Below are 16,091 nucleotides of genomic sequence, written 5' to 3' on the forward strand. Positions count from 1 at the left end.
TATCATTGTGCTCTCACTTTCACTATATTAAATAGTAAGAGCACAATGATATTCTATCACCAGAACATCTACAGTGGTTTTGATGCAGATGTTCAGACTGGTGTAGTATAATTATCATTGTTCTCTCACTATATTGAGAGCACAATGATATACTATCACCAGAACATCTGCATCAAAACCATTGTATAATTATTCAGGTAGAGTGTGATCAGGTCCTCTGCTCCTCTGCTGGTGATGATTGTAACTTGAGAATACGAGTGGTGTAAGCTGCGCTGTGCTAATACCTCTCACCGTTGTTTTGCTTTCGCTTAAAAACTATTAGAAGAGGTGGAAAGGTATAATTATATATGAAATTGTTGATAGAATAGAATTCATTATATAGGAGAGGACAGACCTGAATATGGAAACAGAAACCTATCTGGCTGATGGCTTGATGAACAACGACCTGAAGCAAAACAGTGGGAGCAAAGCGGATCAGCAAACCTTTGTCAGAGTATAAGAGAGAATATTTAAGCACGGACATGCAGTAGACAGATAAACAAGCAGAGAAAAGACTTGTGTACATGTGTGTACAGGCATCTATTGTTATCTATAATAATTATGGTGTCATTGTTGTGTTTTGTGGCTTCATACACACAACCAGATTGTGGTAACTCACTTACTTTCACCTAGTATTGTTCGATATGCTGAATAAGACAGCACCACTCGGCTCCTCGACCTCTTCCTAAGTTGATTCAGATTCTCGAGCACGCATGCGCATTACATCCACAGGAATAATTATTGTCTGCAAGATGCTTGATCTCTTGCCAAGAGATCAAGTTCACAAAATGGTTACCTGCTTTAACATTTTTCTGACTCTTGTAGGCTAGCTAACAAAAAAACTAGCGTTTTTCTGACTCTTGTCAGCTAGCTAACAAAAAGCTAGCGCTTTAGTGCAACAATGTTGAATAGAAGTTTGTGCGAACAGGTGATACTACGAAAGAGTCTGAATACTGCAACAGCCTTCAATGTGAGTCAAACTAGCCAAAAAAAGCTTTAGTTTGCTAATCCACAAATCAAAATCCAAGAGTATAGAAGCTAGTCTCGCGCAGCCAGCCCCAGATGTTTTCTATTTGAATGCTAGGTACAACAATTTTTAATCGAGGCTAGATCTAGTGCGAGACTATAATTATGTGACAGGGCCTAGCGCCTAGGAAAACAACCCTTATGGAGCAAACTAATAATTTTCAGTACACTACAAAGTAGAGCTATTTTAGGATTTTGGTTTTCTTTCATAAGAAGGAACTGCAATATCCCTATAACTTTTCAAAAAAATTTTATCTGAAATTTTTTTGTATATAGCCGTTACAAGGCAGCCATTGAATTTTTCATGCTGTTCCGAATTTGGAACATTAGTTTCTCAAAACGGTAGGTCAATACTGGCCCCCTTTCACCAGCAAATATTTTGGGGTAGGAAGGTGCATGAGATAAGCAAACATTGGCACTTGAAAGAGGTTGAACTTTAATTGCTGTCTTCACCGATGGCGTTGCCTAAAGAAGTAGCTATTCAAGCTTTTAATTATCATAACTTTTAAAAGACACTACTAATAAAAGAGACACAATTTGTCCAATGTCAGGGGGGTACTTGAGCACCCTCTGCTACCTACTAGATCCGCCCCTGCTGAAGTTAGAGGAGGCTTTGAGCACCTTCCAGTCTGTTCCAGTATAACATTGTACTTTTCAGGTCTCTCTAAATATAGGATAAGAAGCCACCTCTTCTCTTTTTGTAAGTTCATACTCTTGCTTTCCTCTGGTCTTTATCACTTTAGGAGTCCTGAGACGTCTTTATCTTGTCCTGAGCGCAACTAGCTAGATAAACAGAGTCCAGCTGTACTCCGAAATGGCCGACAAGTTGATTTTCACGTCCTCCTAAATTTACAAGCAAATTTAACCTTGATTTTTTGGTACACAAAAACAATACCTTGTGTGTTGTTTGTATGTCCTGTTGTGGGATACCAACCCATCACTGCACTGCGCTCTCTCGCTTCTGCGCATGCGCTCTCATAAAAGTTTATCTTTTGCGGCTACGCCCCGAGACATAACACATTCAGGAGACACGCCCCCTACCTAAGGGCTGTACGGAAGTTCAGTTCCACCAGAGCTCTCGAGCAGCAGAAACTTTTTCAGTCTTTTTTCCAGCAGCAGGCAGCAGTAATGGCTCAAGGTGACTCTTCTGGCTACAGGAAGAAGCAAATCTCCATGAGAAACATTCCTCAGCTTGAGGACGTGAATACTGTGAAACTGAGCTTCAATCGACACCTCCATCAAACACTGGTCAAGGATCGCCATGTTGCCACCAAGCATGACTTCTACATGGCTACTGCCCACACTGTACGGGACAAGCTAGTGGGCAACTGGATCAGGACGCAGCAGCATTACTACAAGGAGGATCCAAAGGTCAGTTATTCACACATACACTGCAACGAGGCAACGAGGCTCAAATGCACCAAATATCATTTTGTACCGTGTTGTTTTGTTTTTGTTGACTCACTGTGTTGTGGTGTTCTTGATCTCACTGTCTGCACGTTGTTTCCATGCCTACATGCAGCGTTGCTACTATATCTCCATGGAGTACTATATGGGACGCTCTCTGACCAACGCCATGGTGAACCTGGGAGTGGACTCAGAGATGGAAGAGGCTCTGTATGAGGTGAGGATAATGGCTGCCACCTCAGTGGTCGTGGTTCATGGGGTTTGATTGTTAGAATGACCCTGCATGGACTCAACTTCATGCATACTATGAGTGCATTCATGCTTGCCATCTGACACAACGAATATGTTTAATAATAAAATTTTAATTTATGAAGCCTCTTCTATACCACACTATAGAAGCCTTGCACTTAATAATTATATTAATTGCCTGAGGGGAAATGAACAGCCCTTAGAGTATTATACTTCCTAATCTTAGAGCCCTGCTAGCTAGCAACCTCTTATATAATTGCTAGCTGTCCGCTGTTTCCACCTTGTTGAACAATGTGTGTATCCATGGCTTGCACATGCTCTCATCATGCTAGGTGCTCATGCACTTTGCAGTTATCTTGGGAAAGAGTGTGGTAAAAAGTTTGCCACTGAGTGATGTTTACATGTACTCATAATTATCTTGGTATAGATTCACACAAGTAATATTTATCGTACAAAGCTGCCCCCTCACAACCCTCACAACTCTCACAACCCTCACAACTATTACACCCTTTGACACCCTCACAACTATCACACTCTCACACCCTTACTACTCACACCCTCTCACACCTTCACAGCTCGGCCTTAATCTGGAGGAGTTGCAGGACCAGGAGGAGGACGCTGGTCTCGGTAACGGTGGTCTGGGACGTTTGGCTGCCTGCTTCGTGGACTCCATGGCAACCCTTGCACTACCTGCCTATGGGTACGGCCTACGTTACGAATACGGAATATTCACCCAGGCCATCAGAGATGGGTATCAGGTCAGTTCTTAGTGCATTCTGTATACATGGAGCTGGTTGTGGCAGTCTTTGAAGGTAGCCTTAGAAAGGCCAAAATGTGGTTGTTTTTTGGTGTTCTACATGTAGCTAGATACAACTGTACCACTCCTATGTTTATCATTGTAGAACTTTGCACCTTCGTGTATTGAGATTGAACCCTCTGTACCTACAGCATGAACTTCCCGATGACTGGCTCCGTTTTGGCAACTGTTGGGAGCTGCCTCGTCCAGAGTTCACCATCCCCGTCCATTTCTACGGCAGTGCTGAGTTGGATGGATGGCAGAACACACAGGTTGTGTTGGCCATGGCCTATGACTATCCTATCCCTGGCTACAGGAACACCACTGTCAACACACTGCGTCTGTGGTCTGCCAAGTCCCCCAACAACTTTGAGTTGGGATACTGTGAGTTTACTAACTATAGAGTTGGGATTCTCTGAGTTTACTAACTGTAGAGTTGGGATTCTCTGAGTTTACTAAAGTTCTTCCAGTGGCATCTCGTTCATGATATGTACTTGAGTAGCATGAGTAGATCATCCTAACTCTGTATATGCCTATATGTGTGAGGGGGTGTGCTGAACCTTGTCACTCCAAATAGAACAATACTAGAATCCCATTATTATCATTACTGTATCACTGTATTACTAAGTCCTTGGTTATACGGAGCTCTAAAATGTAGCACTTAGTAGTTGTAAACACACAGGGAATTAACGCTTGACATATTTTCCCCATGTACCCAGTCAACCATGGCGACTACATCAAGGCTGTACTGGACCGTAACCTGGCAGAGAACATTACCCGAGTGCTCTACCCCAATGATAACGTGAGGAAATGGTACACTCCTCACACTCTTCACACTACACACTCCTCACACTCTTCACACTCTTCACACTACACACTCCTCACACTCCTCACACTCTTCACACTACACACTCTTCACACTACACACTCCTCACACACACACCACACTCCTCACACACTCCTCCCATAGATGATGGAGGGCAAAGAGCTGCGACTGAAACAGGAGTACTTCCTCTGCTCGGCCACTCTACAGGACATTGTTCGTCGCTACAAGACCTTCAAGTCACGCGAGGGAGGTCCCAGCAGAACCACCTTCGACCAGTTCCCAGAGAAAGTGAGACTCCTAGTGACTGCATGTGCTAGCTTTTATATTATCAATTATAAGTTGTCAACGATATTCAAAGCAGCTAGTGTGGGACTAGCCTCGATCCCAGGCCGCACTTCCTTGAAGGGGAGGCCAGTGAAGGAGGCTAGTGTATGACATACCTTCGTATACTAATTGCTACATGCTTCAGTCCAGCGCATGAAGTGTAAACATCATTTGTATCAATGTTATCATAGTTACGTATATGGATCACTCTCGGCTCTCTTGCTCACACCCTCCCTCCATTATTATAGGCTGCCATTCAACTCAACGACACCCACCATGCACTGGCTATACCAGAGCTAATGCATATTCTCATGGATCTAGAAAAAGTTGGCTGGGAAGAGGCCTGGGACGTGTGCACCAAGACCTTTGCCTACACCAACCACACCCTATTGCCTGAGGCCCTGGAGAGGTGGCCTGTGACCATGCTCCAGAAAATACTGCCCCGACATCTGCAGATCATCTACGAGATCAACGCCCGCCACCTTAAGGTGAGTACCACCTCTGATAGTGTGTGTAGTGTACACGCATTGTGGAAGATGGTTTAGAATATCTTTTTTCTTCTCTGCTTGTTATTATAATAACGTAAATTCTTCCAGATGGTGGAGGAGTAAGTGAATGATACTGATTAAGTGTATTAAGTATCCTCATGCATGCTTGCAATTACCTAGACCAGCTGAATAGGACTAATCTTCATCTAAGCGTAGCCAGTAGGTCCTGTATAATTATTATTAGGGGTATTGATTGTAGTAGAATTTAACAGTTCAATGATGATTCTTGCCCCCCCGTCTCCCCCGGACAGGCTGTGACTGCCCGATGGCCTGATGACCTGGACCGTGTGCGGAGGATGTCTCTAGTTGAGGAAGAGCCTGAGAAGAGGATCAACATGGCTCATCTGGCCATTGTTGGCTCTCACGCTATCAACGGAGTGGCAGCCATTCACTCTGGCATCCTCACAAGATCAGTGTGAGTGCAGTAGGGGAGGGGAGGTCCTTAGATCTCAGCTTGAGTTGCAAATATTGTTATTACACAGCGTGCAGTTTGTTGCCGAGTACATATTGATGTACTATATACATGTTTGATAATGCTGCAATGATATTATGATGTGCTTATAAATCAACAATTGCTTTGCAAAAAAACGTGTTTTAGAGTTAACTTTGAAAGTTTGTAACGAATGTCTAATTTCAAAATTAAAAGATGCATTTTGTTCATAGATGTCAAATTATTATGGTTTTTCTCTCCCTCTCTCTCTTTCTCAGGTTCAAGGATTTCTTCGAGTATTGTCCTGAGAAATTCCAGAACAAGACCAATGGCATCACTCCTCGTCGCTGGCTGCGTCTCTGCAACCCAGGGCTATCAGACACCATCTCTGACGTGAGTGAGGCTCACTTGTTGTGTATATCTTTACACGTGCTCACATGTACCAAGAGCAAATTAGAGTAGTGGATCCCACTCACCTATGACTAGTAATACTCACTCTTGGCCAGTATTGCCTACAAGTGTCAGACAGTCCCTATAATTTTCTTCTAACCATCCGGTGTGTCTGGACGATCTCAGGTCACCCTACTAACTCAATCTACTAACTCAATCTACTAGTAATTCTATCGGTATTCTCGTTTCTCATTTGCTCCTGCATGTACTGATGTGTAAAGTATGCATAAAAGAATTATGGATCTTAACATTAACTACTTTGTGTTGTGTGCAGGAGATAGGAGAGGGTTGGGTGATTGACCTCATGAAGCTGAAAGACCTCCTACCACTGGCCACCAAGAGCAGCTTCCTAAGATCCGTTCTCAAAGTCAAGAAGGTGAGTCACATGACCTATACCCTGGGGATTAGAATGTGTGCATACTTATGAATGACTGTAGGATTTATGACTCGTAAACTACATCTGTACATGTAGTAATGTTAGTAGTATGTATTGTTTAAATTCATGACATGTAACCCTTATCATGTGACTGTCATGTGACTATAGGACAACAAGTTGAAGCTGAAGGAGTACCTGTATGAGAACACTGGGGTCACGGTGAATGTGGACTCCATGTTTGATGTTCACGTGAAGAGAATCCATGAGTACAAGAGACAGCTGCTCAACGTCCTGCACATGATCACCCTCTACAATCGTACGTCATCTGCACAATTATGTACTGACCGTGTAAGCACGCACGTATGGTAGAAATGTTCATATATTTCGTATTGTAGAGCATCATACGAAAATTAAAACTACGAAATTATTATACTGAAATAGGTTCAACGTCACTCGAAATATTTAAATGTGTAATTTGCACCAACGAAAATTACTCGCTATACAACTTATAGTTATAGTTGAACATTGTTTAGACATGTTATTATTGTACATCTCCCAATAGCTGATCATGTGGTATCAATTTTATTTGAAGTGTCAGATCATCTTGTCACCCCTCTTGTGCAGGCATCAAGGCCAACCCTGGTGTGCCCATGGTCCCCCGTACAATCATTGTGGGAGGCAAGGCTGCCCCAGGCTACTATACTGCCAAGAATATCATCAAACTCATCAACTCAGTTGCTGAAGGTTCGTCTCATGTGACTACACATAACTGCATGTAGTACTTTCGATTGATTATAACTTTAGTTTAGATGGTCCAATATAAACAATAAAACATGCATTCTGTAGCTCTAACTATGTCTAATCACTGGTGTGGATTGTCTCAGTATCTGGCCGATATTCGACACAAACCGTGGGCTATAGCCTTGGTGAAATGACTGATTTTGGGTCCGGAAATAACGTTTGAAATAACCATACCATGAGATAGAGATCTCTTTGAGCTACAGGATGCATGTTTTATTTTTGAAATCGGACCTTCCAAACCAAAATTACGATCCCCTAACAATTACATAATTATGCACTGTACGCCCATCCTTACTCGAACCTTTGTACCCACCCCCCTCCAGTTGTAAACAACGACAAAGATGTTGGTGACTGCCTCAAGATCATTTTCCTAGAGAACTACCGAGTCTCACTGGCAGAGAAGGTCATCCCAGCCACTGACCTCTCTGAGCAGATCTCCACAGCTGGCACTGAGGCCTCAGGCACTGGAAACATGAAATTCCAGGTGAGTAATAAGGCTCTGGCATGTATATAGAAAGACACACCTGTTGTTTTTATAGCTAATTTTTTGAGGTCCTTGTATATAGCGGGTTCATGTGTGCAGTTACAGATGATCAATATTACAAGGATTAATGTCTATAATGATCTAAATATGCCTTATTGTGTGCTCTAGCTTCTAGTCAGTAGTGTATTGAACTCTACACCACCCCCCTCTCCCTTCCCTCTCCCTCTCCCTCTCCCTTCCCTCTCCCTCTCCCTCCCCTCCTCCCAGGCGAATGGAGCACTGACCATCGGCACTTTGGATGGAGCCAACGTTGAAATGAAGGAAGAGATGGGAGCTGAAAACATCTTCATCTTTGGTATGACAGTGGACGAGGTGGAGAAGCTACGCAGTGACGGGTAAGTGACAGCTAGAGGCTTCTCATTGTAAGCTTCTCCTCGCTATGGCTTACTTGTGGTTTGGCAATAGTGACTTGGAGTAGTACGGTGCTTCCTCTAATGTGAGTGTACCTAGTGGGTTGACAACTCTACACAAAAATTATTCTACGAAAATTTGTTCTTTATATAATTACTGCTGTAACGTGCAAAGATTGAAGGCGTGGCCTAGGAGTGCTTCTGGTAAGCAGTCAACCCACGAATTTTATTCAACAAAAGGCCATTCCACGAAGTGGCTCAAACATTTTGCACTATAATATGCTATTAGTCTGCATGTTGTGGCATTGATAACTGAGTTTGCTAGACACATACAATTATTGTAAACTAGTACTTGTAAGTTGATGTGTATGTTGTACTCGCTACGTGATGTGCAGGTACGTCCCTCGCAAATACTACGAGGCAAACGCTGAGCTCAAGAAAGCCATTGACCAGATCCACGACGGTTTCTTCTCCCCCAACGAGCCCTCCCTCTTCCATGACCTCACCAACCATCTGCTCAACCATGACACGTACGTGTGCACTGTCCACTGTCATATATAACTCACAACACACTTTAATTATGTACATTACAAATAATATTGTGTTGTCCTAGTTTACTTGCCTGTACATTAGTATTCCACTGAACTTTATTATCAGACTCTGAAGGCTTTATCGTGCTTGTGTTATGCACATAGTCTCACTTGCTTCATACTGATAGTAGCTACTTGTACATGTATATATAGACTAGGCGGTGTGCCTTCATCTATACTAATCCACCCTCCCTCACACAATGTGTACTTACCTCCCCCCACACTCTCTCACTCGACAGCTACTGTCTGCTGGCTGACTATGAGGCGTACATACAGTGCCAGGAGCGTGTCTCAGAGGCCTATAAGGTGAGCAGTCTGACTGCTAGCATACCAACCACCATCCGTCTATAAATTAACGCCTTAATTCACTGCTACGTACTACAAACATTTATGCACGCAAAATAAATATTGCTTACAATTGCAGTGTGTGTATTTCCCAACAATAAGGTCCTTGTGTATTGTTGGTACACTGTACGTGAGCTCACTTGTACAATGTTTGTTGTCTCACAGGACCAGACAAAATGGCTGACCATGGTAGTGAGGAATATTGCTACTGTGGGCAAGTTCTCTAGTGACCGCACCATCCAACAGTACGCCACTGAGATATGGGGGGCCACACCCTGCCCACCCCCCAAGGAGACCAAAACTGACGCTAAAATGTGAGTGGTTGTCAGTGTGTGTGTGTGTGTGTGTGTGTGTGTGTGCATGGGATCGAGCTTTATAGGTTGATTTGTGTGTGGTGTGGTGTGGTCAGTCAGTTTTGATCTGTCTTATTCTTTTCTTTTCCCCAGGGCTCCTGTCAAGACTGCACCTGTCAAGGCTGCTATTACCAAGCCTTTGGCCAAGTCTGTGTCCAAGCAGAAGGCAAAGGCTTAAACAAACTAACTGAATCAGATTTAATTGTAGTGAAAAACAAATCCATTTAGTAGCGAGCCTGTCAACGATTGTGTGCTATATTTAGTTGTGTGTATTATATGCACAAAAACAAATTAATCTGTTTTGTTAATTAGGAATCAATGTGAAGAATGAATATTTCCAGTTGCTATATATGTATGTACACGTCATCCGCTCTCTAACTTTATCTAAAATGACGATCTTATTATCTTGCATTGTTGGGATTGTTGAGATCACAATATGTAACTATATACATGTACCAGTATTTCGAGAATTTGCATCATCGACGATATACATGCTCACATGATGAAACTACAAAGAAAACTAATTCAAAACTACACACACAATCTTAGCACACAGAGACTGAGTTCTAGCTAGGTGCATCAGAGAGCTGCCAGGAGTATCCTTTGAGCAGTTCCCTTCAAGAGACCAGAAACTCAGCCATGCATGCAAAAGTTAATGTGTCTGCATTGGGGGAAAAACAAAATATTACTATTAAATGTATAAAAATGGCTCCACTTACGAGTCTTATAAAAAGCTGTCTACTTCAGCTTGGCGCTAATGGCATCCGTAATCTTCTTCAGCTTAGCTTCAGAGTCAACGTAGCCATCGCCATTCTATATGAGGGATAAAACAAAGTAATCAGTAGTAGCGATCACTAACCTTTTTAGAGTGAACAAGGTCACCATCAACAGTGACCTCCAAGTAACCAGATACCCCATCTGTAGATTCCCCCTCCTGTATCATGTCAGTGTGCGTACGTAGAGACAAGCAGTTAAATTACAAACGTAAAAAACATGGGAACACACCATTTTAATATCGTCCCCAAACTCGTCCGTCAGTTCCTCCGACAGGCGACGATACCTGGACACATACCCTCATCCACCACTGACAGAAAAGAAAGAAACACATGTTAAAACTACCAAGCTTCACAAATATTCTCACCAATACACGACTTTTACTGTCACCACCATAATGATTGGATCTGTCAGATACAAAGGATCTAGAATCAGGAACAGCTCTTCACTGCACTATACAGGTGTAGGTCGTCTGGGTTGGTAATGTCTACACGCCTACTTTCTTTGGACCTTGTCATTGAGAGATCCAGAGATCACATTTTAATCAAAAAAATAATGATGAAACTACACAGATAATCACAAAACTAAACTACAATAGTTCAAAACACACACAACCTTAGCACACAGAGACTGAGTTCTAGCTAGGTGCATCAGAGAGCTGCCAGGAGTATCCTTTGAGCAGTTCCCTTCAAGAGACCAGAAATTCAGTTATGTATGCAAAGTTAAATGTGTCTGCATTGGTGGGAAAAACATAATAATTATTATGAATACTCACAATTAATATTGATGGCGGCTCCACTTACGAGTCTTAAAAGAAGTTGTTTACTTCAGCTTGGCGCTAATGGCGTCCTTGATCTTCTTTAGCTTAGCTTCAGAGTCAACGTAGCCATCGCCACCCTATTAACATGAGGGATAAAACGAAGTGATCACTAGTGGCGATCACTAACCTTCTTAGAGTGAACAAGGTCACCATTAACAGTGACCTCCAAGTAACCAGTTATTCCAGGTGTAGATTCCCCCTCCTGTATCATGTCAGTGTGCGTACGTAGAGACAAGCAGTTAAATTACAAACGTAAAAAACATGGGAACACACCATTTTAATATCGTCCCCAAACTCGTCCGTCAGTTCCTCCGACAGGCGACGATACCTGGACCCGTACCCTCATCCACCACTGACAGAAAAAGGAAGCACATGTTAAAAAAACTGCTAAGTTTTAAGTCTATGTACATGTACCATGATTCACAAATAATTATTCTTACCAGTACACGACTTTTATTGTCACCACCATATTGGATCTGTCAGATATGTCAGAAAGAGCTTTTTAACACTGGTGTGAAATTTACTGTTTAGAGAAATGGCGTGCTAAGGAATTATGGACGTGAAAACAAGGGCGTGCCTCCTACGCGCATGCGCTAACTGCGGTATTCTAATTACAAGTAAACAAAAAATGGATTATTCATGACAATGTGTTGTACACTTCAAAATGATGATTGAGTCCTTCTTGCAAGTGAATCTTGTACTTTGAGCCAAGTCCTCCATCTTCATTGTTGTTTTGAGAGTAGAATACACGGCCAATCCGTGAATGCACTAATGCCATTGAGCACCTGCATGCCACATAATAAATGAACACATTACAAAACACAAAATAATGTACATATACTCACATAACACACGGTTCTTTCACAGTATACAAATCATATCCTGTGCACAGATATTGAGCTGATTTCTTTGAACGTTTAGCAGTAGGCATCTCTACATCTTGTGAATTAATTTCCTCTTCCTTAGCTGGGATTAGTCCACTGTCAGAGAGATGGCCTTGCAGCAGACTTGCTTTGCCCTGGTTCCAGGCACCACCTCCTTGCTGTACGGCTACATTGTCAATAGCAACCATCACTGCATGCTTCAGAGGGTGTAGTGAGTCTGATACTCCTTGAGCCACAATGGTGTGAGTAAGAGGGTCAACGACAACTGCTCCACCATCGGCAGTACCTAGCAGCTCCTATACACAGGGGTACAAATTGTCAATGAAAAACGCATCAGAAAAGTTTTTATTTACGTCAGCTCCATTCTTTGAGCCAGCAGCGTCCATGAAAGACTTGATAAGAGAGGCTTCTTCCTCAGAAAATAGTTCACCTCCAAGTGCCTTCTCTAGCCTAAATTACGCTTCAATGAAGGCTGCTCTATAATTTATAATCGAACCTTTTATTCTCATGGAAGTTTGTGGGCCAAAACTTTGTTGCTGCCACAAACTGAGCTCTTGTAATAGGCTTCGTTCTACAGACCTGTACAATTGACACACTGCCCAGTCCCGTGAAATCAATGCGAGGACGGAGTTTTTGGGTAAAAGATTCAATAGTTTCCGAATTGGTGGGAGAGATGAGCACCTGTATAATACCATCTGTGGAGAAAAAGAAAAAGGTAGCAGTAGCTAATGAAAGAAGAAATTAAGTTCCCCAGCCTGGGATTGAACCCAAATAGAAAAAGAAAAATCAAAAAAGAATTCCCACTCCGGGAATTGAACCCGGGCCTTCTGGGTGAAAACCAGAAATCCTAACCACTAGACCAAATGGGAGGTCACACTTATTGCCTTTCAGTACAGCAACCAATTCTGAAAACACACACACATTTACCTGTAGATCTCACCCTCTTTAGATGGCTTAATTCTGAAATTGGGTATAGTCCACACAGCTCTCTGCACAGAGCAATAATAAACAGTCTGACTTACTATATGTAGTGTAGATTGTAATCGTTGTTCCATAATCTATGGTTATTCACACATACCGTACTAGCACAGATATTTTCTTTTTGTCATGAACGTCCACAGCAAATATTTCCTCTGCAGTTAAGTTAAGCATTATTTTGTATCACAGCTACTATTACGGAATGTAAGTCCTGTACCTAGAGAAATTTCATCATAAACCTCATCTGACAACACAGCTCTGATTTTGAACATTCTCACCACATGCAAATAGCTTTCCAGTAATGGCAAAATGGCTCTCAGTCAACTTATTTTTACATGCAAAGAGAAGAAGCCATTTCGAATTTCTGTTCTCCATGCTTTGATTTCATTGTTCACAACTGATTTGTCATTTCAACAATCTTTACCAGACATACAAAACTGAGCACACACAGTACAGTGAGATAAAACAAAACTAAAGCAAAATCTGACCTACAGTGGGTAAACACTCAGTGTGGAATACATACAGTGCCAGAGACATTAATGGATTTTGTATAGTACAGTCTGTTCAATTGGTGAGCTATCAGCAGCTGCAATCCTTTTTTTGTGTTTGTTGTGTGGGTGGAGGTTTCCTCAACTGAGCGTTGCCATACTGAATTCCAGACCCCACTCGATCAGGATCTAGCTCACCTGAAGAGGACATACATAGATGGTACTTAATTCACTAAAGTAAGAGCATCTTAGACCATGTAACAACAGTAAGATAAAAGGTACACAAACCATTCTTTAAAACTAACTGCTATCACCACAACTTGAAGTTACTTCTCTTCTGCAATAACTGCTACATATAGGCAAAGGCTATGCAATAAAAAACTTATCAGACATAATACATGTAGAAAGGCACTAAGAGAGTGGGCCTGTGGGTGTGTGTGTGTGTGTGGGGGGGGGGAGTGGCTTACCCGCATCAATCTTGGTGAGAATGGTTCTGGTACACTTGAGGAACACCTCCTCTACATTCTCCCCCGTCAGGGCACTCGTCTCAAGGAATGACAGCTCTGTAGAAGGGAGGGGAGTTAGACAAGTATATGCTACGAAATAAGACAGGAAGTACTCACACACCTGCAATTATCTACAGTCCAGGCTTCAAATATCCCCCATTCTTACCCACTGTCTCCCCCACTATCCCCACTCTTCCTACTTACTATTCATTTACAACAATGCACATACCGTTCTCTTGTGCGAATCTGCTGGCCTCCATGAAGGTGACCTCTCTGTCAGCGTCCAAGTCTTTCTTGTTTCCCACGAGCACTATGACAATGTTTGGACTGGCCAGAGTACGAGCATCCGTCAGCCAGTTGGTCAGAGAGTTGTACGTTTCACGACTAGAGAGATGGGGGAATGCAAACATCATTATCTGTTTCTCACGCAAAAATACTTCCTTTAGGAGAAAAAAAACATAACACGTATACAGATAATAAGCGTTTTTGTTTGTCAACTCTAAAGAGTACAGAAATGCTAATCAGAGATATATTGCATTGCTAGAAAACATGACTGTGGGGGGTATACTGTGGGGGGTTTGTATGTAGGCCCCACCTGGAGATGTCATAAACGAGGAGAGCCCCGGCCGCCCCTCTGTAGTAGCTTCGTGTGACGGACCGGAACCTCTCCTGACCTGCCGTGTCCCACACCTGCAGCTTCACTGACTTGCTAGAGAGATTCACCACCTTTGAGCCAAACTCCACCCCTATCGTGTGGTTTGAGTCCTGCTTGACTGCCCGTGTGGAGGGGGGGGGGGGGGGGGGGTATTAAATGAATGCGTGTTGCTATTAGTTATGTGGGGGGTATTATATGACTTTGATGTCATAACAAAAATTGTATGAAGCTGTACAATACGTGTGATGAGTACATCACTTCGAAGGATGACATATGTGGTTTTATGTTGCTAACACAACATTTAACTATTAGCACTTGGCTCTGTACAACTCTTTTCATCGCAAACCTTGCAAACCAAATATTAGAGAAAACATAAGCCAACCATTACACTACAGGCTCTGTATAATATTCTACACACTTGTCAATTAGTGCAGCATTTCTGCTTTTTGCTTTTAAAACTTTATTTCAAGTTGTATTAATACACCGTATTAAATTAATATTATAGCATGCAACGTACGGCACATAATTAATTAACCCTAGGAGATCACAACTCACACTTTTGCTCGATGAACTGATGTAGTAGACATGACTTGCCCACTCCAGCATTCCCTATGACTAGGAACTTGAACAGAAAATCTGGAACAAAAAAACACGATCAAATTTTATTTTATTAATGAAATACTTTACGATGTGTGTATCGATGTATGATCTAACGTTTAACGTTATCTAGTAACAGTGTAAATGCAAGCTTCTGAAATATAGTCACACATTATGGCAGGCTCCTAGATCCTACTGTACATGTACTGGAGCACAGCATGGTACAGGATGTGCTCTCAAGGGCCCACACTTTAGGGGTTCTAGGAAGTCTACAGTGAGATCTGCACGTACCATAGGACTCTGACATGATTGCTGGTGGCTAGGGTCCCTCGCAATCCTCTTGGAAACAGTAGCTTGAGCTGCAAAGTGCTTCTGACGCTGGCAGATGAGTGTTGTGTTGAAGAAAGTCCCGCCCCCAAAGTGCACGTGACATCAATCGTAAAGAATCTACTATAATTATGGTAATGAAATTACATAATTTATAGTATCTATGCTCTATACATGCGCTCTGCATGCGCGAAAAATTGCTTCTAACCACTGCCACATGCATGCAGTCTAACCATAGATCTAACTCTTCAATCTATGGTCTAACTGATCAAACTTCAAACTTTAAATACATGTAGTACCTATAACCGGTCAACCATACTCAACCCCCTGCTCTACTGTGTCTGCAAACATGTACAACAATTCAAACTACAAAATATCGAGGAAGCAAGGATCAGTGCTTTGTAAACAACCCAAACCCAACGTCGATTGCGATCAGTGGGTGCTGAAACTGGATTTACTGTGAAAATCGAATGACATTGAGAACCTTAAACTGAACTATAATTGTGCTAGCTACCTTATCTTATGTAAACTATGTCTTTAATGTAAAATGATGTGCTTTGGCTATTGTTTCTACAATTGGAGGGAAAGTGGTAACTTATAAAAGTCTA

General features: G+C 42.3%; 4 protein-coding genes, 1 long non-coding RNA gene and 1 other non-coding gene across 7 annotated transcripts; 1 reads left to right on the plus strand and 5 right to left on the minus strand.

The window, feature by feature from the left end:
* Nucleotides 1–323: 323 nt before the first annotated feature.
* Nucleotides 324–2,130, minus strand: LOC135349181 (uncharacterized). Its single transcript, XR_010398885.1, has 3 exons — nucleotides 1,961–2,130; nucleotides 663–1,908; nucleotides 324–445 (listed from the first exon to the last, which is right to left on the minus strand). It is a non-coding gene; the product is annotated as an uncharacterized LOC135349181 (long non-coding RNA).
* LOC135349173 (glycogen phosphorylase, brain form-like) lies at nucleotides 2,096–9,769 on the plus strand. The gene is made up of 18 exons (XM_064547669.1): nucleotides 2,096–2,436; nucleotides 2,588–2,689; nucleotides 3,297–3,479; nucleotides 3,670–3,901; nucleotides 4,237–4,319; nucleotides 4,488–4,631; nucleotides 4,916–5,155; nucleotides 5,467–5,630; nucleotides 5,924–6,038; nucleotides 6,370–6,471; nucleotides 6,640–6,787; nucleotides 7,096–7,215; nucleotides 7,596–7,756; nucleotides 8,024–8,151; nucleotides 8,562–8,696; nucleotides 8,996–9,062; nucleotides 9,267–9,415; nucleotides 9,548–9,769. Exons 1-18 carry the CDS (start codon nucleotides 2,194–2,196, stop codon nucleotides 9,630–9,632), a joined length of 2,601 nt encoding a protein of 866 aa, XP_064403739.1. The 5' UTR covers nucleotides 2,096–2,193; the 3' UTR covers nucleotides 9,633–9,769.
* Nucleotides 9,770–10,766: 997 nt separating this feature from the next.
* On the minus strand, nucleotides 10,767–11,649 carry LOC135349180 (selenoprotein W-like). The gene is made up of 5 exons (XM_064547676.1): nucleotides 11,489–11,649; nucleotides 11,322–11,400; nucleotides 11,176–11,250; nucleotides 11,032–11,125; nucleotides 10,767–10,960 (listed from the first exon to the last, which is right to left on the minus strand). The coding sequence occupies exons 1-4, from the start codon at nucleotides 11,515–11,517 to the stop codon at nucleotides 11,051–11,053; spliced, it is 258 nt and encodes an 85-aa protein (XP_064403746.1). The 5' UTR covers nucleotides 11,518–11,649; the 3' UTR covers nucleotides 10,767–10,960; nucleotides 11,032–11,050.
* A 31-nt stretch (nucleotides 11,650–11,680) lies between these two features.
* Nucleotides 11,681–13,285, minus strand: LOC135349176 (probable inactive tRNA-specific adenosine deaminase-like protein 3). 2 transcript variants are annotated; one of them, XM_064547672.1, is made up of 7 exons: nucleotides 13,128–13,285; nucleotides 13,011–13,065; nucleotides 12,860–12,921; nucleotides 12,429–12,627; nucleotides 12,286–12,382; nucleotides 11,894–12,228; nucleotides 11,681–11,833 (listed from the first exon to the last, which is right to left on the minus strand). In XM_064547672.1, the coding sequence occupies exons 1-7, from the start codon at nucleotides 13,180–13,182 to the stop codon at nucleotides 11,686–11,688; spliced, it is 951 nt and encodes a 316-aa protein (XP_064403742.1). In that variant the 5' UTR covers nucleotides 13,183–13,285; the 3' UTR covers nucleotides 11,681–11,685. The 2 variants fall into 2 exon arrangements, with proteins under 2 accessions (XP_064403742.1, XP_064403743.1); XM_064547673.1 differs by having other exon boundaries at nucleotides 12,429–12,536; nucleotides 12,859–12,921.
* On the minus strand, nucleotides 12,730–12,801 carry Trnae-uuc (transfer RNA glutamic acid (anticodon UUC)). The gene has a single exon. It is a non-coding gene; the product is annotated as a tRNA-Glu (tRNA).
* Nucleotides 13,286–13,311: 26 nt separating the features above from the next.
* Nucleotides 13,312–15,607, minus strand: LOC135349177 (ras-related protein Rab-4B-like). Its single transcript, XM_064547674.1, has 6 exons — nucleotides 15,448–15,607; nucleotides 15,115–15,195; nucleotides 14,500–14,677; nucleotides 14,134–14,288; nucleotides 13,866–13,961; nucleotides 13,312–13,596 (listed from the first exon to the last, which is right to left on the minus strand). The coding sequence occupies exons 1-6, from the start codon at nucleotides 15,461–15,463 to the stop codon at nucleotides 13,490–13,492; spliced, it is 633 nt and encodes a 210-aa protein (XP_064403744.1). The 5' UTR covers nucleotides 15,464–15,607; the 3' UTR covers nucleotides 13,312–13,489.
* Nucleotides 15,608–16,091: the final 484 nt, after the last annotated feature.

The sequence above is a fragment of the Halichondria panicea genome, chromosome 15 (assembly GCF_963675165.1).
Source record: "Halichondria panicea chromosome 15, odHalPani1.1, whole genome shotgun sequence".
In the NCBI taxonomy this organism is placed as follows: Eukaryota; Metazoa; Porifera; class Demospongiae; order Suberitida; family Halichondriidae; genus Halichondria; species Halichondria panicea.